This window comes from Drosophila melanogaster, chromosome 3R (genome assembly GCF_000001215.4).
Source record: "Drosophila melanogaster chromosome 3R".
NCBI classification, from domain to species: Eukaryota; Metazoa; Arthropoda; class Insecta; order Diptera; family Drosophilidae; genus Drosophila; species Drosophila melanogaster.
This window is the reverse complement of record NT_033777.3, coordinates 28,209,293-28,234,749: the sequence shown is the minus strand read 5'-3', so window position 1 is coordinate 28,234,749 and position 25,457 is coordinate 28,209,293. Positions and strand designations below refer to the sequence as shown.

Here is a 25,457-nt window from a genome sequence, read left to right as displayed (position 1 = left end):
TACTATTGAAATGTTAGTGCAATAATAATTTTTTGGAGTGCTTGGGCAGCAACGAAAAAATGAAAAGGAACGTGGAAAACAATTGCGTTGGAAAGTTGCTCCGTGTGGTTAGCAGGCGATTTTGTTGCTGCTGCTCTTTGATTTTCCTTGGCTGCGTTTGTGTAAAGTAAAGTAAAGTAAAAGAGGGGCAAAGTGGGTGGTAGGAGGAGGAGGCAAGGGGCTGGCTATATACGTAGCATTTACAAGGCCGTGCACAAATTATAATTTCAATTTCGCATAAAAGGTAATTCGTGCGTATCAAACGTGATTCATGCCGAAATGATTGCAACTGCCAGGAGGTCTTGCATGCAGTCTGCTTTCCCTGTGTGCATGTATGTGTGCGCGCTTGAGAGTGTTTCCGTGTATGTGTGGTGGGCGTTTCATAGCAATTTACTTGCGGCACACCAAAAGACCGAAGACCGAAACCGAACGGAGCCGGCTAAAGCAATGCAATGCAATAATGGCATTTGCGGCGATGCAGACGCTGCAGCTGCTCATTGCACGTCGCTTAAATGGCGGCAAAGTCGAATCCGCATCCGGATACGACTGCGGCTGGCAGCAACTGTAACTAGGCACCTACAACAGCCCGCCCACCAGCGTGCCAGCCACCAGCCCACCTTCCATCCTTCCATACTACTTCCTTTCTTTTTTTCCATTAATTTTCCTACTCTTTGTGGCGGCTACGTGCAGCGCTCGAAATCAGCGTTGACGTGCACCGGCTGAAAAACGACGTTTTCCAACCGAAAGTAGACTGGAACTTTAGAAGGGGAAAACTTTCGAGGATTTTCAAGAGCAGATCTCATTCGAAGGGGGCCTGTAATTGCTAAGCGTTTATATACCGTATCCATATTTTAAACATATTTGATCTTTAATCTCTGGCAATCTCATTCAGAACTAGAGCAATCAAATTAAGTAGGTTTTGAACTGATTGTTCGGGGAAAGAGCAAGCTCTTGCACAAATTCATTCATTTTTACAGAAGTCCTGGGGTTAATACAAAAAATTGCGCATTAAATTCGTTTCTTAAATAGCTTTTACGTGATACTTAAAATCCCACAGAGTAAATTGCTGTGTATTGGTTTTCTTGGCCCTGTAATTTAACCACTTGAGTAAGAGTCAACAATTGAGTGCTTGCCCCGTCAGCGATAAACCACGCAACTGTCGCCCAACTTTGTCCGTAATTTAATGTCTGCATGTGTGAGTGCCAGGATGTATGTGTGTGCGTGTGTGTGGATTCCTATGTTTGCCAGTGTGCGTTTGTTCCCGGGCAACGTCGCTCAGTTTGCGTGCGTGCGCATTTTTATGCATTGCCAGTTGCATTTTTCATATTTGCATAAACTATAAATTTTACATTTTTTAAGCGATACGCATCGTTGATTACATATACACTCACGTTCCCTCACAGCACAAACAGTAACAACAACAACGACAGCAATGGCAACCACAACAAGAACAAGTACTGCAAACAATACCACAATGCCCATCCCTCGTCCTGCGATTTTCTGGCGAGCATGAAATGGTATTTAAATATTTCACCCATGACTTTACGGTAGGTTAAAGCCTAGCCCTTTTCGCTTCGCAGCGTCGTTCGTCCTTTCGCAGCGGGAAACATCATTCAGGATTTATCAAAGGACAGACACTTCAAGTGCAGTTACAAGTGCAGTTGTGCCGCTTTCTTCTTTGCCAATTCCAATTGCAATCGCATGTGTCAATGAAAATTGTCTTGCCATGATTGTGTGTGGATTAGAGGAATGAGTCGGGGAGCTTGTTAGAACAACTTTGGTCCTGGCTAATGCAATGGCCACGAGCAGACACGCACACACACACACACACACACAAAAACTTGTCCTAACTGCAACGGACATTTTCGGTTGAGTTTTCCAGTTTTTCCCGTTTCCCCAGCTTTGAAAAGTCTTTGAAGCCAGGAAACTTTATCAATCATTTTGGTGGCAAATTGCTTAGAAAACAGGAAGTGTATGCTGGTGAAAGAAGAAAGCAAGTTAACAGAATAATGGTTGAAAAAATAGTTGAAATAATAATACTTGAAAGAAGGAGAATTTTGCATTGCTTGAAGGTCTATTCGAACAAAATAATTCCACAATTTTCTTCTCATAGTTAATCCACCTCGACACAGAAATCTTCAAGCACCCTTAATGAGTTGATTATAACACAATTTCGGGCCTCAAGAGCCTCTCCAGTAATTTGCCAATTCATCTTGCTCAAAATGGGAGCCCGACGACCGCAATATGGCACCCACTACGACTTGTCGAACTATTTATGAAAGTCCGACCCAAAAACCGAATCCAAACCAAAACTGTTGTTGGCAAGAATGCCTAGGCTAATTGCAAATCTACGGCATTGGATCAAGTCTGCAGACAGACGACAATGGGAACTGGCCTGGGTTTTGGACCATTTCGCATCATTGGCAGTAGGAGCGACACATTTTCTTTGTGTGCGGTTTTGCCTGTTATTTGTTGACTGGGCGAAATTAATTAATGGTGAATGGCAAATTTGCAGCTAATAGGAGGAAAAGTTGAATCGTTTTCTGGTCTGTCGCTGTGACAACCAACTTGGCGTGCACTGAACAAAAAAGAACTGAACTGAGATGCTATAGTTATTCGGAATTGGAGCTCATACGCGCACATGTCATATTATTTTCTGGCTACTTTCTATACCGTTTCGAGTTTAAGCTCGCCTTTGATTAAAACTTCAGGCCTGCTTCGAAGTTTTTCCTTGTCGCTGGAAAATTTCCTAAATGACAACTTCCGCCTTCGAGATAAGTTAATTAATTTTCATGGACATGGCTGGCTGAAAACTTTTCCCCCTCCGCGACACTCAAATTTAAGAACATTTTTCGCTGCGTACAGATTGAATTTTCAGCGAAACTTGTGTAAAGTCAACTGGGACCGAGAGTGAGACCCCGGGTCTTTTGTAAATATTGATTACTTGATAAGGCGCAGAATCCTTTAATGCTGCGTACCGTGGACGGACCATGGCTAACAACGGAAACAAGCTGGGATGGACCAAAGTTTCCAGGGGGGTCGGTGTGGTGGAAACAAGACCAAAAAGGCGAAATACCTTCATTAAGCGAATGAAGAAAAGCAAAAGTAAGTTGAAGAATTTTTAAGTGGTTTAAAAGGGTTTTGTCATACTTTTCATGTGGATCTCGACGGGATCAGGAACCCTTTATCTTACGCCACAAAATGGGGGATGCCGCTGGTTGCGGCTGACGTTTTGTGTGTATACAAAACACGGTAAGCCAAAAGCAAGACATTTTAAATGTTTATTAAAACAATAAGGAAATGGTTTGTGCCGAAAACGGAAAAGGGCCAGGCGGAAAAGGAAAAACTGTAGCGAAAGAAGGTGAAAAAAGGCCAGCTCGGCACACAAAAAGGGGATAATCCCCACCCGCACATATAGACGACACCCTTGGCACATGGAGACATTCAGGGAAAATAAGAAGGTTCTGGCTTTTCTAACGGCGACCGTTTTGTCTTAAAAAGGTAGCAGACGCCTAGTATTTAGTGTTGGCCAAGCCCCTCCTACCTACTTATTTTTTTCTTCATCGGCTAAAAGGTTTTCTTGCCTTCCCAGCTCCTAAGCTGGTTTAGCTTTGTTCTTCGGTCAGATTCATTAACGTGGCTATTTAGATAAGCGTGAATGTAACCAACCAACCAACCAATCCCTATTCGAGTCCCAATCCCGAGTTGAATATTAAAGCTGTCCAGATAAAAAAAAAAAGAAATAAACCAGCATCTCAGTTCACAACTCGCAGTTCCGATGATGATTTTTTGATATTTATAAAATAACTCAAGTGGCAAATCGTTTGCTCAGTGAAAATGCCCTTCCATTTGCGGACTTCTCGAACGATAATGATGGTCGGCATCCAGCATTATGATGTTCTGGCCATCGAAGGGCGCAGATAAGGCCCAGTCATCTTTGAATCTGTCTGGTCCAGTCAACGGTAAAAACTGTTTTCATTCCGCTTAGGCCCAAAACGCTTTTCGATTTTTGACCACAACTGCCACACACACATTGACGTTGTTGGGTGGGTTGTGGGAGTTGTTGACCAAAAAATCAGTATTTCACGCTAGAACGCATTTTTGTCAAGGCATAATTCCATGGGATTTATTTATGTATGTCAGCTCTGGCCGTTGTTTCCCATTCCCATTCTGTTCTACCATTTTTTTTTTTATAGTTACTGCCCCCGAGGCTTGAGCTTATGCGTGTGTAGGCAGTTTGTAAGCCGTGGTGTCCCTACATCTCCCCTCAAATCACTAGTTCCTGAATTATTATGGAAAGCATAAAATGAATGTCCAGGCCATTTATATTTATAACCGAGTTTTGTACGCTTCAGCAAATTTATTGCCTGGCTTGAAATTAAATAAATTGAAAAGCACTAGGGCGGGGGAAAAACTTTAAAGGCAGGCACAAATATTGGAAGAGTTTAGGAGATTTGATAAATTAGCTGTGATTTCTGCATATGTCCTGCTATAGAGAAGTATCCCTTCTAAATCTAATTGATTTACTCTTGTTTGGAGATTTGTTAAATTCATGCTGACGGGCTTTCAAACACTTCCCATTTAGATAACACCTGAATAATTACCCAAAATATTAGTTAGCATCGAAGGGGTAATCAATCTCATGGTGGTTGCTGAATTTTTCTCATAATTTTGGCTCTGGCAAGACGGCACGTAGCGCAAATTAAGGCCAATGTGTGCGGAATGCTTTTTAATTTAAGTGCACATGCACATGACAAGGCAGGCAGCAGGAGCAACACGCAACGGAATCATAAAAGAAACATCACCACTGCCATTGAAGTGGGTGGTTGGGTGGTGCGAGGTTAACCACAGGCATTCTGTGCGCCGCGACAACGGCAGCAGCGACAACAATAAGAACAAATGATAATAATGCAACAATGAACTGCACAAGAAGATGATGAAAAGAATGGTGGGCGTGGCCGGGAAGTCGACATTATATCTTGTTCGCTGCACACATTGTCAATTCGCTTGCCTCCTTCTGCTGCTGCATTTTTTTTTTATTTTTATTTTTGTGGCCCTGCTGCCATCTTGTGTTGTGGCAACTTTTAAATAAATTTAAGTGCATTATACAACGAAAAATCTGTCGTGGAAAGCAAAACGAGGCGAAGGCGGTGGGCGCGTAATGCGATTAAATGCATCTCGGGCCCTGAGCCTGCCTTTGTCTCCATAACGCTGGCAAATAAGTTTTGTGTCAAAAAGAAAAGCCACTCAAGATGCAGCAGGCGGTGATTTCCTCTTCCTGAATGTGCTGATCGCTTTTTATTTTTGCCATGTGAGTATGCAATATTATGTTAATATGCTTTGGCTGTGTGACAATAACAGAAGCCGTCGACAATGGCGAAAGGCATTAGCATTTCCGGTGGAGCAGGAAGTACTGCGCGGTAACCGTAAAAGGACTTGTTCACAAAAATAGTTTAATATACAAATAATGGTTTTTTTCTTCTATCAGTTGGTTATATAAATCGTTAATCTAAGAATATGAAATGAAATCGTGCACTTTGAGAGTCTACCAGATTGATTACTAGTTTCTCTATGTGTATTTTCCTCCTGGCATCGACATGTTTATTGCGTTTAATGCCAGCGTAAATTTTTTCGAACTCCCTGGCGTTGTTGTTGTGATTTATGATGCTAATGACACGCAGACAGGCATCGTCTTCCCGAGAAGAGCTCCCCATGCAAATGCTCAGCTTGCCTTGATGGTTATTAAATTATGGCAATTTGTATGCGTCCCGCACGAGGAGGAGGAGTGGCCAAGGAGCTGGCTGGAGAGGAGAGGTAATGCTCTGGTGTTTATTTAAAACATGTTGCCAAACAATTTACGTTAAATATTTCTTGAGATGCTTGAGCAGATCTGGCATTTTGGCATTGGGTTTATGCAAAGCCATGGCGATTGGCAAAATTTCATGCGCCGGCGAACGGAAGTGCTGAATGAAAGAAAACTGTTTCTTCCTTTTCCGCTTGCAGTTGCCATTGCAGTGCGCACACATGCGAGTGTGTGCGTGTGTGCGCGTGTGTGTGTGCAGTAAGCCATTCGAAAAATAACTTTTCAATTTCCGCAAAACCACAGAAAATATCAACTTTGCACAAAAATTTAATAAAACTTTTCGCATAAATAAAATTTGCATTAAATCAGCTGCAAGCGACGCCGGGACTCAGGGGCTCAGGGGGCGTGGCGGCTTAGGGCGTACCGACTGTGTACAAAACGCATGTCGAGAAACTTAATTTGAAATATTTGAGTTTGCTATTGCTGTGTGTGTGCATTTGTGTGTTTGCACTTCTTCCTCTTTTCGTTTGCATCGAAACTAATCGAGAAAGTTCGAAAATTGGCATCCCATTCCCCACTTGCAGCACAAAAAGTTAACTAGTTAGCTGGGGAAAAGCATTAAGTATACGCCGCATTGGCCATAATTCCAACTAAAACAAGCCAGTTGCCAAATGGCTACGAACGGAAAGTTCGCTTTTGGCTTAAATCTATATCTATACATATATCTGTGCACATATATCGCCGAATGACAGCTGGGCGGGCAGCCGAAGGGGGCGTGGCAGCAGCCAAGTGTCAGAGATTATGTTGTATTTGCACACGACACATTCCAACGCAAATCCGCGCTCATCTCTTCGATGTCAAACAAATCATTGGCTTGGCTGCCAAATCATTGGGCCATGTCGGCTGCACACTTTATGGCATTAGCATTAAAATTTAATTAATAATTTGGAACATTTTGCCGCCTAATTGACTAGCGGCACCTTTGGCTTTTACGCCTTCTCTGGCAACTGATTTGGCTTTTCCCAAAGTACATGAAAGCATAAATCTCCGTGTGTGGTTGGTTGGTTTCGGGTTCTAAGCCTTAAGCTTGCGAATTTTTTCTGCTCCACTGGCTGACACGCAATTCACTTGGCTTTAGTCGGCAGTCTTTGATGATTTAAACCATGTTTATGCCTTGAGTTTTATGAATTTCTCAAATTTCTAAGCCAAGGTACAGAAAATGTAAGTGAAAAATTAAAGCCGCATAAATTTCAACATCTCTTATAAAACTTGTCTATGAAATAGTCATATAAAGTTGCCTATGAAGAACACTTCTTTAAAAATTGTCTTGAATTTCGCAAGCCGAACTAGTTTCTTTACATGATTTAACCACAAGGACCTTCCATAAACTTGGCAAACCCCCCCCCCCCCATTTAATCGATTTCGCTGCCTCTTTGTCGAATTTTCTACCTATTAGGCACATGAAATTCAATCACAACACACACACAGGGATATGGAGTCCTGCCAGCAGTTACTTGGACCCCTATCAGTTGCGGTTTAAACATATTGAATATGATGTGTAAATGTTTACAGTGCCCCAAGGGTGGTTTCTTTTCGGGTTATTCTTTCCAGCCTCGGGAGCCCGTGAGATTCGCTGCATCTGTGGCCATAAAAAAACATTACAGATTCGTGAGCCGCACGCTTTTGATATATGCGAGTGTGTCCATGAGGAAGAGAATAAAATCAAATACTCGCCCCTTGGCAGTTAACCGAGAAAAGGAAAAGCAGAATGCATTAAATCTTAAAAATGTGTTCGCTTCGTTTGGCTTTTCATTGGCTTATGTATATGTTGAACAAACGTGGGGAATGTGTGGGTTTGGGAGCCACAGGTGTCTTTTGATATGCTAAGTTGCTGCTGGAACGTCAAATGGGATGCCAGCTAAAGTTTCCACTTGTTTTAATTAAGATTTCATTTGCCAACTTTCCCCTTTGTGTGCTTTTGTATGTGTGCTTACTTAGAGAATTAAACTTGTGTAGCGACTAATGCGAGTTTGATTGAAACATTTCTAATTGCCGGCGAAGGAAGCCTTTGATGTTGCAAATCTTCTGGGATAGCTTACCGATTTCTTGACAAAGCTGACAAAGCCATAGCCCTTTGATTTCAACGTCTGCGGATCGCGTACAACTCTGCAGTCTCTGCAAAAAGATGGAGAAAATAAAAATGTTTAATCTCGAGTAAAACTTTTCCAAACGAGAGTGGGAAACAATTAAAATGTAGCTTTATGTTATTTATTTGGGTAATTTAGAGTTATCAGCTTAATGTTTTTACACTTCAGACCCAGCGCAAAGGTCCTGTTAAGATGGCAGGACCCCTTCAGCGAATTAAAAGGCAAACGTTTGGCCCAGTTGAAGTCAAGAAGCAAAAGTCGATGTCGACATTGGAAATCCAATGGAATTACATGTGAGGAAATATGAAGCTTTGGGCGGAGAAAAGGGAATTTCGTAATGGAAGTGCAGAGATATAGAGTGCAGCCCACCGCCTTCAAGGGTGTCTAAGTGGGCGTGGCCAAGGGGATTTGCCACGGCCTCCATTTGCCACTCCCCATCCCCATCCACCAACCCGGTTCCCATTCCCATTCTCAATCTCAATACCAATCCCATTCCGAAAAGCCGTAACCCCGCCAAACCACCAAACCACGTGTCGTGCCATGTCGTGGACGCTGCTCGAGAATCGGGCGTCAGCATTCGGCTTAAATATGTTGGCCCGTCCAACCTAAGCCACGAAGAAATATTTAGCCCCCCTTTTCGGTTCGACACCCATGTGTGTGTGTGCGAGTGTGTGGGCCAACCGCAACAGCAACAACAAGCTGGCGGAGCTACTAGGCAACCACTCCGAAAAAGTTTGCGTTCTCTAAAACTCAAAAAAAGAAGGGGAGTACATTTTAAGTACTTTTTTTTCATAAAGCAACCAAATTTTTATTAGCTAGCCTTTAATGTATAAATCTATTAGGAAGTACAGCGTTTTACTAAGAATCCAAGCAAAACTGATAGTTGTTTGCTTCCTTTGCAGCATTACTTTTATTACTTTCCAAAGATTCTACAAAACATCTTTTTTTTCGAAGTGCACTGGAGGCCAGCAAGGCAAAACCCGCATGTCGACCACGGCATTTAAAAAAGGCCAACTTGATTGTAAATCACGATAAAAGTCAATTTTTAATATGAGTTTTAGTTTAGTCCGTGTTGCCTCCCGTTTTTCCACCCACCATGTTAAGTGGCTGGCGAAAAAAAGAAGGAAACGTATTTTAATAGCCTTTGGCGCTTTGGCTTTGGTGGGGCGCTTCAAGGCTGTAAATTTATGGGTGGGCTGCCCAGAAGCGAAATTGTAATGCGATTGCCAACGCAATTCAGTCGATGCACACATAAATATCGAACAAAAAACATATTTAATTAAAGTTTAATATTTATTAGCTACCAGAGGAATTCGGCTGCAATTGCTCGGGGCCGAGGTTTGTCTGGTTTGGTCAGGCGAAAGGTTTTCTGACTGGCACGCAAGCAAACACACAAACACGGCATGCTGGCCAACACCAATACAAACAGGAGGGCAAACACTTTCAGTGAACGTATATAAATGCACTCAAACAATGAATTTAAGCCATTGTCGAAAGACCTAAATGGAATTGAAAGAATTATGTTTCGTTTTTAAATGCAAGTAAGTGCATCCTTACTTAATACAAGCTTGTTTCTTGCTAATAAAAGTTTAATTTTGAAATCCCTTAAAGTTTTTCCCAGTGCAAGGAGCACACACATCCTGGCTGCCTGTCAGCGATGCTGACTGCCATTGGGAAGGATTGTGCTAACAAATTAAAGGCCGGCACAGTATGTGCACTCCCTTGGAGACCACCTATCCGACTAACCCACCATCTAGCGCCATCTCCCCGGAGTATATCATATTTCACAATCGATAAACATCACAGTTCATATTTTCATAACGTTTTTGTTTGAATATTTTAACATGCAGACACAACATCAGTGGCGTGGGGGAGGTGTACAATTTCCTGCTAGCATGTAAATACAAGTTCGAAAATGTCTGCAAGTGCTCTTCGCTTCGCACACATGTTCATAGATACATATACACACATATAGTAGCCTTCAGTATCTCAGGGGCTGCAATAATATATTTGAACATTTAACAGAAAACAAACACAACCTTTGTGCCCCAGGCCAAGAGATTTTCGTGGAGGAGCATCGATGGCCCTCGAACTGCGTTTGCCACACAGTTTGTTATCATGCACGAAATGCTTGCAAAATTTGCAGGCAACGGTTGCAGGGGGCGGCACATCGTCATTTGGGGGCGTGGCACCAGCTGTGCCCAATGTTTGTCCAAAGAATTGAGCGACGAAGTCGTTGGGGGGGCAAGTGTGAGATGCTCGGGAGATGCAAAGGCAATCACGAAAGTTTGATTTCAAAGTGATTTCCATATACCCTTTACGTACTAGTTTTTCAAAAATAGTTAACTACTGAGTTAAAATACTGACAATTACCACGTCATATATTTAGTTGAATTGAAGTAAGCCCAATCATTTATTTGTTGTTTTGAAGTGCCACGCACTTTAAGGTATTAAAACAAATTTAAACATTAAGCCTACAGACTCACGAGCTCTACAAGCTAATGATTGTTAGTTTAATAACCTTTTCGAGTTGTATCACTCAACAATGAAGAACAATTCGATTTCGAAAGTCAAAGGGTAAAAGTTTAAGAACACTCAAGGAAAGGGGATAAATGCATGTGCATAAGTAAGATCTGTATGCACATGTACATCTATAAGCCTTTCCGTCTTTTTGTTTTCCCCTCTTTTACTCTCGACTCGGGCCAATCAATATTTTTTTACAAATATTGGCAAAAGTTTTGCTTATGGCTTAAGCTCTGTGCCTGATACTCGAAAATAAATTTAACCAGAGGAGAAGGAAAATATTTTACTATCTTAAGTGTATAAAACTATAATCGTTAAACAAAATATTTCGCATACACGCACGCACTCATACAAATGCGGTTATTTATACTGCATATATTTTTTTGGCTTTATTCCCAAAGCCTTTGGCCCGGGACTCGAGTAGCTTTTGGCCCGATCTATTTTTGGGGGATTTGTGGGCCGAAATGACGAAGGAATGTTTGCGGTGCGCGCTGAGCGCATTAGTTGTGGAGTCCTCGCTATTTTGGCCTTTGCAATTGGTTTATGCCACCAATGCAGGCAGCTCCCATTCCGGCCCCTTTGCCATGTGTTGGAAATTCTTTTGTATTTGAATTAAAATTGCATAGATGATTTATAGACGCTTCCAAGTTGGCCGGGCGAAATAAACTTATGCATGGGATTTTTGTGCACCACGATGGTGAAATGGGTGAAATGGTTGAAGTGGGAAGTGTAAGGCAAGCCCATTGATAACTGCATGAGATATGGCTCTTGAGTTTGAGTGGGCTTTTCCCGGTGGCAAACACAAAATATGAGTTTGATTTCAAAAACCTAACATTTCTAGCCAGACAACAAATAAGCACGGAAACAGTTGAATGTTTGCGTCCATAATTCTTCCGCATGTAGCTAGACATTGGCTTTTCCTTATCAGCCATTCAAATATAGACATAAGAAATGCTACAACGGCCAAGAAATCGACTAGTAACATATTTATTAGGGCGTAACTTGCCTACGCAACTTAACCAGCAATTTGCAATTTCCTGGCCACTTTAAGAACATTATCTGCACCCCATCGGCACACTTGGCAGACATATAATTTACAAATCGGATGATCGGAAGGGAAAGGGGTTAGGCATCGGGCTGGCAGGACATGCTGAACACATCAACAGCGATGGCAAACACAAATTACTCAGCAGTGCAAACAAATGAAAAGCGATAATATCGCGTACAGCAAAAGGAAGAATATAGAATGGAGAATGTATATATGTACAGGATTAGCTGAAGCCAAGTCAAAATCCCTGGCACTAAATCAATGAATGGCGGTTGTCCTTCAATTTCCTTTTTGGCCACGTTGGTACAACGGGAATGGGAAGCTCATCGCATCGCATAGGAATAGCATCTCATCCAGCATCCAACATTGGCATCATCGTCGACATTGAGTTGCGTGTTTGAAATATTGAAATATTTTTGTTGGCCATGTTTACACATCGGGCTATTGACTGCGCACAGTTATTCCGCATTTCGTTTTTTTCGCCTTCCAGTTTTGAATTTCCAAAGCGAATTTTTCGATTTTTTCGCCAAGCATTTTTTTTCGATTTGTGTTTGTCTCGTGCTTGCATTTTATTGGCTTCCTCTGCGCCGATAACCCTGATGGCTGATGATGATGATTTCCATTTCCTTGTTCGATTGCAGATCGGGGGCGGCGTGGAACGGGGGGCGTGGCAGAGTTACTTCAGCGCCCGTTCAAATACCGAATACAGTTGTAAATTCAAATGAAATGCAAGCGAGCGCATTGTTTGAGCTCTGAAATGGGTAAAAATCGGGTTGGGGGCGGAGCTCCAATTCTGGCTTTTTGGTTAGCCAAATATTTAAAGTGGATTTCTTGGAGCATTTTATGAGCTTTCCATTGCGGCTGCCTTCTTTTATTTGATTTGATTTTCCGGCCAGTGGCATCTGCCGTCCCAGAGAATTAAGTAATAAATTTGGGTTCGAGGCACCCGGTTGCCGAATCCAAATAGCATACCGTGCTGAATTGCTGTGAATTACAAATCCGTAAACGTCGCATCTTTGATGCGGCATGCACTCTGCGAAATGGCCAAAAGTGGCAGAGCCAAACCGATGAAAAAATAAAGCAAGCACAATCGAAAAAAAAAGCGAGAAAAGTCGGGCTCATCACGTCCTTGTCCTTGTTCCCTCGGCCAGGACATCTTTACATTTATTTACACCAGCATGCAAAACTCGCATTGAGACAATTTCATGCTCATCTGCATAAAATCAATTCCATTTTGGAGACAATTTGAAGATTGGAATACAAATTTCGAATTATCAACATGGGACCCGACGTCGGGGAGTCTTGGCCAAAATGGCCAAACCGGCAGCGATCGCAATCAGCATTGAGACCTGACCCCCAACTTCATCCATTCTCCATTTTTTTTTTTCAATCCAGCACTGGAAAAAAATAGTTTGCAAGGGTATGAGCCAAAACTGGTACCCGTATAACAAAGAAACCCATGAACCAGAAGTTTTAATTTAGTGCAAAAATAACTTGAGAGCCTTTGTCTTTCTTCTATTTTCTGCTCCATAATCCGTTTTAGCCATATTTTGCTCAGTGTATAGAAGGCCATCTATCGCTTGAATGGTGCGGATGCGACTGCTTGACTTGTGTTGCTAGTTTTCCTCTTATTTTTGGGAGGAGGCAGGCTCTTGCCTCTCCTGTCCAGGCATTTACGCCATTCACGATGCGGCGCGGCTGCTTTGGTGGGCTCCTCGTCCTTTTCGTCCTGCCAACGTCATGCATACGTAATGCGCCTGGGGATCCTGGCAGCAGCGACTGTCTCACTAATTCCAGGCCAGCCATTACGCGCGTGTGTGAGTGCGAGTGAGTGAGTGTGTCTCCAGTGCAGCGGGAAAATTATGTGGTGTGTGATTTGCCATGGACACTGAACGTTTCCCGTTTGCCCCTGCTTCCTCCCTGCAATCGCTTTTCCCGAGGTTTTCCCCGCTTTGCTATTGAAATTTCCCTTTTGAGAGAGAGTGAGCAAGAGGTTGAGCTGATATTTCAGAGCACAAAACGAGAAACAAAAAGGAGAAATTTGCATGCAACTCGTTACGCTTGGCACTTGTGTGTTAAGCCCGCTCGCCCCTTAACCCCTGGCACCCCAACCCTTTTCCCAAGCACGTAGCGAAAACTATGGGGTAGGGGGATGGGTCCGTGGGGTGGAGGTGGGGCAAAAAGCCATATCGATTTTGCAGTAAATAAAACATTCAAAGATTGAAGTTGCCGCTTTTGAGCTTAGCCGAATGGTGTGTGGCCTCCTTTTTTATGGAGTGCGCTTCCTTTTATGGCTTCCGTTTCTATAGCAGCTGCCGCTGCATGGTTATGGTGGCTCCACTGTGGTGATGGTGGTGGGGGTTCCACTGTGGCGCGCTGAAGGGACACTGCCGCTGCCAAATTGTAAATATTTTTGTCGGCCACGTAGCGGCGCAGGAGAAAATATTGCATTTCTCGCTTGGCATAATAAACGATGTGCCGGCAAAAAACGAAAAGCATAAAAAACACAGAAACCGAAAGAGTACCGCCAAAAACCACGCAGAAATACCAACAGCTGCACCGCACAAAGAATACCACATGTACACATCGGACAATGGCAGGATCTTTGTAAAGGACGAAGGGTAAACAATATGGTTCGACGGTCAGCCGAAAAAATAAGAGGAAAAACTGCTTTATGAAAGCGATAAAATCTATTTTTCTGAGAAATATATGGAAATCAACCGGGAAATAATTGCTTAAACAGGCTTATCATTGCAACTGCTACAGTTATGGTCAGTCTTGATCTGCTATGTATTTAAAGCATGTATGCCATCGTACTTAAACATATTACCAGCAAATTGGAAATTGATATCCCATTAGCAAAATTTCCGTTGCCTACTTTCGGGCGCCAGATCCTTTTGCCGGACATTTGGTGATTCTTTTTATTCAATTTGCGTCCGCTTAGTTGAATTCTCATCAGCTAAAATCCTTAAATGGTCAGTCCTGTCACATATGGCCAAAACGACGCCAGCGGCAGACAAAACGGGCTGAGCAGAAAAAAAAACTGGTAAAATCAAATTAAAATGGCGCCGTTGTCCCACAGACACACGCAAATCCAGCAACTTTCATTCCGTGTATGTGTGTTCAATAAATTATATAAGATATAGCTTTTAGCCGCGCTCATCCTTTCGGCATTGATTTGACATGAATTATTGCGGACCATGTCGTCCTTCGGGACAAAAGTACCAGCAGCAGTACCACTAGTGGTAGCAAATTCTGAAAATCTTGCTCGTAAACTTTAAGGCTTCCGTGAGAATGGATAAATTCCATTAACCGATGCCAGCCGCAGGCTAAACGCTGAAGTGCATTTACCCACCAACCGACCGACTGAATGAATAGGGCGTTATTTATAACGCAATAGTGCACCTCCCGACGCCCCCCTTTATGTATCTCCTTGAATCCATGGCTCCACGGATCCATGGATGCATGGATCCAGCCCCCCTTGTGGCCACGCCCGGACACACGTCAATAAAACTGCTTCAAACTGTCCACATTGAAGTTGTTGGCCACTGCAACTGAAGCTGATGCCGGGGCGATAAGGCTACTTTAACGCTGTCCCCGATTTCTGCATGATGCCACACACGGTCGGCCCCTTTCGTGTTTGCCCCCAATAGTGGTTGATGGCCAGTGAGTGGGGCGGTTGGGTGGTGCGCTGGTCGCTGGATGGTGCAATGGCCGGGTGGTGCGATGGTGAATGGAATGGCGGTTTCAAACATGCAAATTGCTTGCGGTTCGCTTCGGTTTTCCCCGCCATCGCTTTTCCCCCGATCACACTCTTTCGCCCCCTCGGCATTTTTCGCTTTCATTGAGTGCTCCGCTTACAGTTAACTCGACTTTATCCCGTGAGTGTGTGTGTGTGTGTGTGTGAAAGTTAGTATGTGCATGTGTTTGTTTTATATGCACGAGTGCAAAATGCAACAACAAAAATCCATTTAGATTAATTAGTTTTCAAGCGAGCCAAGGCGACTCGGAGTTCCTGCGGCAAAGCTTAAATTTTACCAGAAAAGTGGTAAAGATTCCCTTTGATTACCCAAAGCATATGTACAATATGTCTACAATTCAATTCAATGCGAAGTAATCAATAAATCATTAGGGCACTTTTAAGACTTTCAACAGTAAGTAGAATAATCTGGTTTGGTTTCCATTTAAGATGGCATAATAGCCATTTATATATAATGGCATATTTATTTCTTGAATTAAAGTTACAACATAGATACTTCAGTTTAAAAGTGTGACTTTCTAGGAGAGCTCTTTTATTATTCCTTCTTCAGAAAGGACGTCTGGAAGCCATAAAAGCTGAAATATTCGCCTTTGTATCTTTGCGTTCCCCTTCCAGCAAGTTGAGACTCACTTTCTGCCCGACTGCACTTGGCTAACTCCACCTGCAGCCCCAACTGGCCAACTGGCGTCCGCAAAACGGCGCTTAATGATGCCAAAGATGAGCGACCCCGGCGTGTCAATGGACTGGATGCGACCAGAGACCGGCGACCAGGACCAGCGACCCCCGGACATCGGCTGCATCATCTACATCTACATGGCTAACTAAGCGTGGCCTGTTCGGCTGCTTCCTTGGTGTTAAACTTGTCGTACATGCACCACTCAGCATCCAGGCTGAGTGGATCCACAAAAAAAAGTGAGATGCGAAAGTAGTGAACTAAAGTTTGCTCAAAAGTTTGTTTATTACACCGACAACGGGCAGCAGCGGCACACAAAAACTCGAGTGGCTTTCACTGCGGCCAACTTTATGGAGTCGTTTGTAAATTCATCATCTTTTCAGCAGTTTATGCGCCAGTTTGCTGCCTACTTTCGGAGTTCGGATGTCTGGAATGCAGCTCCTTTGTTTCGCTCTATTAAAAACTTGTAGCAACTCGGCTCGTTATCCATTTTATTTTTTTTTTGGTAAGCATAATTTCATCCGGCATTCGTTTGCATGTCACATCGCCGGCCATAGTTTTATTGATAGCCGAGCACTGGCGGCAATTAAGTACCAGTTCGAAGAAGCCAAGACAAATGCCCCAGCAATTTTCTTGAGCTGCGAAACTTTGATTGCTTCGGGCCTAAAAAGGCTAAAAAGCGGACAGCGGGGGCTTCAAGAAAGTTTTCTTGGTAAAACTGTGACCCCGGTGACGGAGATAAAGCTACAGCTGGGGCTATGAACGGTATAAGACTAGCAGATACCCCGTATTCAAGTATTTCCATTTAAAGTGAGTAATTTATCAAGGATTTACTTTATGAACGGAAAATTATGATTGATTTTAATCTGTAAAATGTAAGGCAAAAGGTAGTGCTTCAAGTTATTTGAATTTCCAAGAATACAATATACTTTTTCTGGGTGAAAGTACTTGGTACGAAAAGGACCTTTTGCAGCATCATTAAGGATAAGCATCGCTGGCTGTCTCTGGAATTTGTTTGTTGCCATTCTGCACATTGTGCTGTTCACTTCCTTGAGATAGCTTTTCTCTATCTTCGTAGATAAAGTCAGCTTTAATTTTGAATTCAACACCAATCGCAGTGGGTGTTCATTTGGCATGCTCCTTATGCTGGGCCAAGCCAAGCCAATTAAGAAATAATTTAGGGCGCCAACAAGTTAACAAGTGTGGCCTTTCAGTGCCACCTGCCACTCGATGGCCACCTTTTGCTGGCCATGTGGACGGCCAAAAGTCCGTAAATAAAACTCGAGATCTCCAAGCTGACCTGGGCCGTGAAATCCTAGCGAAATCCTTGGAAATGTTTTATTAGCCCTACGTACGCTTGAATAAGCCAGCTTAGCGGAAGCTATCGGATTTTATGCTTTTGACTTTTGCAACGAGTGCAGCGGCGGTCTTGGCCCTCTCAGCTGACCTGGGAGTTGCATTTCCCCCGATTCCCACTCACTCCCCCGGCCGCTTTTCCGACCCCGTTTTTCCTGTCTGTCTCGGCCAGTCCATCGCCGCTTAAGCTGTGTGCCTTGCAGCAGCTTTTTCTTGCCGCTTGTTGGTTTTTGTGGCTCTTTGTTTTTCGTTTCGTTTTATGGGTTTGGTGGCGAGTGCACCTTTGGGTGCTGATTATCTGTACGTGGCTAATGTTTGGTTTTCTCTTCCTACACATTGAGAAAACAGATTGTGATTTCTGCTGGCTAAATAAATAGTACGGTCTTGTGGACGATTAATTAATATATAGTCATTATTTTTAGATGTGTTACTATTTCATTTGACAAACATTTCGCCTGCTTTCGGCTAATATCGATCATTAAGTTGATGGCAGTCTGAAGAATATTCCACTGCGGAATTTCAGAGCAATGGAATTTCAGAGCAATGAGGGCCATAATGTTATTGCAAACATTACTGCATTGGCCAAATATTTATTTCGTGAGAGCACTGGCCGTGCATCAATTTTCGGTATTGAAAGGAATTTCAGTGCACTCAGCAACATGTGCTGTGAAATACACGCATCCTGGCTGGCATTCCCATCGTCCTGAAATGTGAGTACAACACAACAAAGAGCAAAAGAGCCGGGTTAATCCAGCCAGCAATGCCCACGATGATGGCGATGGAAGTGGAGCTGGAGTTCCATATTCCCACTTTTCCGCCGATTTGAGAGTTTGCTCCTGGCCAGGCTTACTGCGTTCGACTGCGTGGGTGTTTAAGTTAGAAATATTGAACATTTTTTTATTGAAGCACGAAATATGAATCGCAGACGCAGACTGTGCTGCACAAACACCAATGGGCAAAGAAAACAAAACGTGAAATCAAATTCCATGGCAAAGGAGTAAGCCTTTGCCTTTGTTGGGAAATATTTTAGATACCCAACAGATGTTCTCATTCGTAAACAGATTTTTAGAAATCGTCTCGGGCCGTGATTTGCATAATACTCGTGGTGAAAGAAGAGCTTTTCACGCGTTATTGAGAACAGAATCGATTCAAGTCCTTGCCGTTTTCAAGAGCCATGTTTATGAGTGTTTTGCATATCCCGAGAGTGTTTTGCATATCCCGTCGCAGCGGATGTTGCCATTGTCCTTGTCATTAATTATTCACTGGTAGGAGTAGGAGGGATTTGGGGCGAGGGCTTACCAAATCATGAGGTGGGCTCTCGCATGCTGCTCTCATCTCGCAACAAAATAAAGATACGACGCAGACAAAAATGTAACTTCCGGTGGCCATAATTGATGATGTGCTGCCACAGATAAATACAGTGGGCCAGATGGCGAGCCAAGCCAGTGGATTCCAGGGGGGAAATTTAACATTGGCCCCACTGTTTCGGCAACAAACAGGAAGCAGTCACTCCATAGACATAAATATTCCTCAGCTAATAACGCACACAAAAGCGTACACTTCCGCTTACGAGATGTAAACTTGAGGGTAAACTTTTCCCCCGATTTACCAGCTGATTGAAGACCGATTTTGTGTGTGCGCCTGTCTGCCATAGAGAATATATATATTCTGTTCTTATTTTTTTTACCAAGAGTACTCCTGGTGTTAGCTAGACAAACATCAGCTTCATCATATTTATAAATTAAACGTCATCGATACGATACATCGATTGCGGTCGGGGGAGGTGGCATGTATGTATGTATACTATATGGAGAGCCTGCCAGACCGAAACATAAAAATGAAATATTTATCATCCGAGGCGGTATCACTCGACGTCCCAATAACCATTCTCGATTGCGAACGTGCGTTGGCATCTGCCGATTGCCGGCAATCAGCGGCGAAAAGTACGAATCCTGACAAATACGAGTGTGTGGCTGACTGGGAGTTTGAGATACCACTGCTCGTGCTTCCTTTCAAATTTGTCATCATTTTGTCATTGGTTTATCAGCAAGGGGTCTGCTTAATTTCCTTTCGAGTGGCTGTGATTGGGCAAAAGTTGGGGCCATCAAATAGGCAGCCAACGATGGTCATTTCAATTCAATTTCATTTCTCAGTATAGCGAAAAAATGTGAATTAAATGAGAAATTTATTCTCGAAAGTTAAGAGAGTGGTTTTAATATTTAGCCATAAAGAGAACACTGGACGAATATTTCATCACTTTATAAAAGTACTTTTATAACATCCCTGTTTAATCATAACTTACATTTATTTTAATAAACTCTTTGGTTTTTAAAGCGAAAATAAAAATAATAATTATCCAAGTGTTATAAAAAAAAACGCGTATTATTATGAACTGCTCAATTCCCCAGTGAAGAAAACAAAAAGCTGGCATCAAAACGGCAAAAACATATTTGAAAAGTTTAAAAATTTAATACGCAAGCAGAAAATTTGTTGAAATGGCATCAACTTTTTTACGGCAATCAATACGAAGAGGCAGCCAGAAAAAAGGCTGAAAAAACAACTTGTACCAATTTGGAGTTTTGTCATAAAAAATTGAAAATGTCAAAAACAACGTGGACGTTTTGCCAGTTTGCTACCACACAAGTAGAATATATGCCCGTGTGTGTATGCCAGAGGGTGTAGATGTGTGTGTTGCCGGCATGTAGTTGACATCATTGATTGATTTAGCTGTCAATTGCATAATCACTCAAGCGATATTGTTCGACCGCTGGGTTGTAGTCAGCCTCTCGCTCGCTTTCAGTTTTGGATGGTTTCCCTGCCACGCCCACATTTCCGCCGCCACCGCCCTTCGTCACGACTCTCCCCACGACCGTCTCCTGACTTCTGTTTGTCTGACTTGGCCAGGCCAAATCAATGCGCCACCGGGGGTTTGAGTTTGCCCACGTGTGCGGCGCAAATAAAGCAGCTGCCCAGTGTCAGGCAATTGTCAGCAAGCCGCCGGTGCCCTATGAAACCACCCACCAAGTTGCCTTGCAGCCCGCTCGTTGCTTATTGTTGCTGTCCTTGCCGTTGTAATAGTTGTAGCTGCAAACCGCAACAGCGCCAGCTGTCGGTGAGATTGTTGCACAAGCATCCTGAGTCCAAAGTCCTGAAGGGTGTCTATGTGTATGTACACGGAGGAAAACTACTTAATATCATCATATCAATCAATTTAAGAATATCAGAGAGAAGCCAAATATGGTTGTCCCAGACTTTCCTGTATTTTAAATAGAACAATTTTTTGTTGACCCAAGTTTCTCTTGAATTTCTCTCAGTGCATGGGTGCGCCTTTGATTGCGAGCGCGCCGTATGTTTGTGCATGCGTCTCGCATATTGGCAACAGCAATTGATGTGGCAACAAATTAACATGCCGCAAATGGAAGTAATGGCCGAGTGTTAATTGTTGTGTGAGTGCAGCACACACATCTCAACCCACTCAGCATTCAGCCACAAAACAAAGCATTGGCCCATTTATAGCCATTTAATAATGATGTGATTTAAAATTGATTTATTTCTATTCGGCGAGGTGAAAGACAGGAATTGACCCACAGAACAGAAAAATCAAGTCAGAAAAAAATAATAAATTACCTTCATGGCAGCCCGATTGTCGTTGTTGTTATTTGCGTTGCCTTCGGCCAATGGCATTGTTATTCCTATAATACACACAAATACACAAGCACACAGAAACGCAGGGACCAGCATAAGTCCTATCCTGGCAAATAGAAAAAGAATGACCAGGCTGCCGGAGGGGCCACTGGGCTTGTCTAGGCTTGTAAAAAATGGATATGTCAACGTCCGGCATGTCAACAAGATAACATGACCATGCCCACATCGGCTGCCCCTTGTCAAAGAAAAAGAAAAAAAAAAAGATGAACAAAAGTTCAAATCAACAAAAGCCAAGCCTCAACTCGGAGCAACAATTGTGGGTAGAGGCATTCAGTATTCAGCTTTCAGTTTCCATTCCTTTTTTATGGCATCTCTGCTCTTGTATTACTTACCGAAAATCCAACTCAAAGTCAGCCGAAAGGCTGATGAAAACATCCTGAGTGGGTGACCTGAATGAGGCCAAGATTAAGCAGCCAGCGGGATAGTTGGATGCAGCGAGGAATAGGAATGCACTGCGAAGAAAAGCAGCATCCTTAGAAGGATTCTGCAAATAATGTGTACAGAACTTTAATCATACGTTTTGGTTGATTTCAATCTTAAGCCTTTTTGACATAAGCCCTTTCGCTTATGATAATTGTTCTTTAACTCATACTCAACCATGTACTTTACAAATTATGGAGTATTTATCGACATCCCTTTTCTCAGTGTACAATTATGGTCACATGCTAAGATGTCCTCGAAATGGACATAAAGCCTCTACCGTGGGCCGAAGTAATCGTTCGCTGCCAAGTATCCGTTTACGGCCAATGCATTTCGGCTGCTTGTCGTGTCATTCCGGATATCCGGCGGAGTTGCAAGTGCACGGCGCGGACCATAAATCTTAAAGGAGCCAGCGGGCGAGCGGCAAAAGAACAGCGTCCTTGAGTCGGCCAGTCGCCGAGTCCTTTAATCGTGTCACAACAACATAGCACAGGACAACACACTAAACAGCTTTCGCCGAATTGCAGTGTCATAAAAGTGGCAGCGCTTTCCATCCACTCGCCACTCGTTTTTGGCCCTTTTCCCGCCTTCCTTTTCTGGCCAAAAACATTTTATCGCTCGCTTTGACGTCTGATGGGCTCTTGTTAAGTCGACCGGCGGAAGCGCCTAAGCAGCTCGCATTTCTGGCGTGTTTTTTAACTGCCAGCCGCATGCAAAATATATTCGCAACGCGAGCTGCTGATGTGTGGGTGGTGGATGGTGGGTGGCATGGTGCGGCAATTGCAGCCAATGGAGGCTTGTTGCATATATGCGTTGCAATTGCACGTCAGTGGCATGTTTGCACTTGACAATTCATTTCATTGTTTGTAGATTGCATTTGTCGCCCAAGCCCGCCTCTGGTTTCCTCTACGCCCCCACTGGAAATTGTTAACGCAGTTTGGTGGAAAGGGGCGTGGTCGTGCAGCAGCTCCGAAATTGCTTTCGCAGCACGCGATGCGCGCATTTCACTCGGCCATCCCCTTCAATGATTCCCTTTTTACTCCCACCTCTCGGAAATGCACTGCACATTTTTTTTGCAGTTTTAAAAAATTTTTGGGAGCATAAACATATCAATTTATTATTAAATTAGTCTGTGCCTTTTGTAAGTATTGATCTTTGGAAGCTAATTATTTCCTCGTAAATAAAACCCGTGATAGCACTGCATTATTTTTGAGTGTTCCATTCCCAATGCCTATTCCCGACAAACACAAAACGCCGGAGTTTATTTCCCAGCTGCCTTTTACTTATTTTGCACTGTCGCCAGTCGAGGTTGCTACCTTTTTCATGTTTCTCCTGCTCCAGCGAAATGAAATTTTCTTGGCATTTTCGGCAAAACTTGAGCTGGGTTGTTTGAATTGCAGTATGCACGTGGTCAACAGGTTATCCTGTCCGGGGAACGGGTCCTTGGTCCTTGGTCCTTGCACCGTGGTCCCGGGTTCTTGGCTGCCTGCCTGCAACGTTTATTTCCGCTTTTGTACCTTTTTGGCATTTTTGTTTTCTTTGGTCCTGAGTCCTTGTGCCTTGGCTTTCTTTCTTTTTTTTTGTATGTTTTGTAGATATTTTTGTGTTTTGTCGGTTGCTGTTGCATTGTGGTTTTCTCATTTATTTTGTGCTGCACTATGCCGCAACATATTGTTGTTGCAACAGGAAATGGCTTCAATTTGCTGTTAACAAGTTTAAAATTTCGCAATTGCAACGGAAATACTCAACATGATTTCCACCTGAGCACGAGCATTGGCGCACATAATTACTCAGCCAGCAGTTCAGTTGAGGTGTGTTGGCGAATTAATATCTCCGACTTGATTTAGAAGGAGCTTTCAGTTGGGGAAAGCTGAAACTAACTAATCTGATGACTTCATCTTCTTCCCGTCTGCCTTCTCAAAGGAGCAAGCAATCAGTCGGTCTGAAAGCTTAGCATCTTGGCCGGCTCATCCGCTTTGGCCAAAGTCCGAGGACTTTAGACTGCAGCAGCTGTTACATGATGCCAATGAACTCCGCACTTCACATCTGCTTACATCTGGAAAATAAATTCACGCCATTTGGCAAAATCCTTGCAACGTGCACAGCCATCTCTTTGTGGACATAGTAGGTATGTATATGTACTATATACTTCAGACATACATATAAAGTATATATTCATATGCCGTGTCTGGTATTCCTTGGGGTGCGTAGGTGTGGGATGAGATGACTGTGATAAATCAACAAATTCATCAGCCCGAGACTGGCAGCAGATGGCGACACTTTGGTAGTGGAGAAAGACATTTAAATGCTCAGGCTTTTTTAGATTTTTTTTTTTTATTTTGAGATAGTTTTATATAGATGTAAGCTGGACAAAAAGTTCTGCTTTCCGAGAGAATATAAGGTTTATAAGGTTTGAAAGTAATGTTACCAGATGAATGCTTTTCGAGCAATAAAAGATGATCGAAACATAATCACCTAATTAGTAATGCTATAGCTTAAAACGAAAGACCTTCTTCTAACGAATGAGTTACCCCTTAAGCCCCTTAATAAATACAATTTTCTAGGAACATAGGAAAATGGTAGAAGCCGTTTAAATGAAAATCAAATTAACATTTTTAATTTAACCTGCTTCGCCACCTTTGCGTCATTTCGACCATTTGGGGAATTGTCACTGGGTGCTTCATATGAATTGTCAACGTTTTTATTTAATTTGTTGTGGCTTTGCGCTTCAGTTTTTCTATTTGGTTTAATTAATTTAAGCGCCTCCCCCCACCAAACAAACTGTCTCATCGCACGATGATAGTGTCGAGAGGCCCACACATGCACAATTTTATTACCTATTTTAATCATAAAAAGCGCGTGGCCATGTGGCACAGACAAATTGACATTATCATTGCCAGGAGTGGGAGTGGCAACCACCCAGCTACGCACGCATTATCCTTCCATGCTTGTGTGCGTTTCTGTGTGTGTGTGTGCTTCGCTGCAGATGCGTAAGTTGATTATTAAGTGGTGTGAGTGGGTGACGAAGTGGCTGATAGAATGGGGAAATGGAAGGTCCTGGCTGGGTATGTTGCTTCGATAATTACGAGCGTGCACAGAACCAGACTTTGCCCACGGTTCATGCCCAGTTAAATACAGACATTAGGCATGCATAGCTATTTAGCTATACAAACATATCTCACTCCCCCATTTGCAAGTACACGGCAAAGAAATATATCATTATAATAATAATGTATTTGGCGGATTGATTGATGTTGTGTAGAAATCAAGAACGTGTCTTCAATCGAACTACTAATATCCGTGGAACCGCTTAAGATTAAGCAGTAATTTAGTAATTTTGCTGAACAATAATAGATGTATCTATCTGGACTTTATCCAATACACAATTAAGTAATATTTCTCTCTCTGTAGCTGTTGATTTTATAAGAGCGCGTGCGCTCGAGGATTTCAGTGCGGCCGGGTCTCAATTATAATTTTGTTTGATGGTCGCCCAGAATCGTTATGTCCTTCGTGCGTTTTGCAATAACAACAAAGAAATGAAATTACCTCAAGGCACAAATTAAGCGACCCCACACATATGCCATGTATGTGTATGTGTATTTGTGTGTGTGTGCGTGCGGAGCGGATAATCTAACGCAATTAATCGACTCGTCACTACACACACACATGTCACAGTCCTTTCGCCGTTGTTGGAAATGTCAGCGGTCTAATATGCAAATTAATCTGAAATTACAGCGCATTGCGAATAGAAGGGGCGTAGACTTTTCAGAGAAGGCCCTACCTATTCTTTGGGGGCGTGGCAGTGTCCGCTATTCACGTGTTTTAATTAAATTTAATTGCAGACTAACGCTGGAGTGGTTCTGGGTCGGGGCTTTGCGGCTTTCGATTGGAAAAGATTAATTTGAAATGCATTCAATTCTCCATTGTGCTACTGGTTTTTAAACAAATTGATAGACCCTCGAAACTAAATGGAAATCAAAAAG

The 25,457-nt window shown here is 42.9% G+C and overlaps 1 protein-coding gene across 4 annotated transcripts in view; it reads right to left on the bottom strand.

The window, feature by feature from the left end:
* The window catches only part of CG34354 (uncharacterized protein), a 93,647-nt gene that overhangs the window by 5,777 nt on the left and 62,413 nt on the right, over nt 1–25,457 (bottom strand). For all 4 annotated transcript variants that reach the window (NM_001170285.3, NM_001104483.3, NM_001316621.1 and 1 more), the window contains exon 4: nt 7,942–8,017. In NM_001170285.3, coding sequence (NP_001163756.2) covers nt 7,942–8,017 — 76 coding nt within the window. The remainder of the gene's footprint in view (nt 1–7,941; nt 8,018–25,457) is intronic.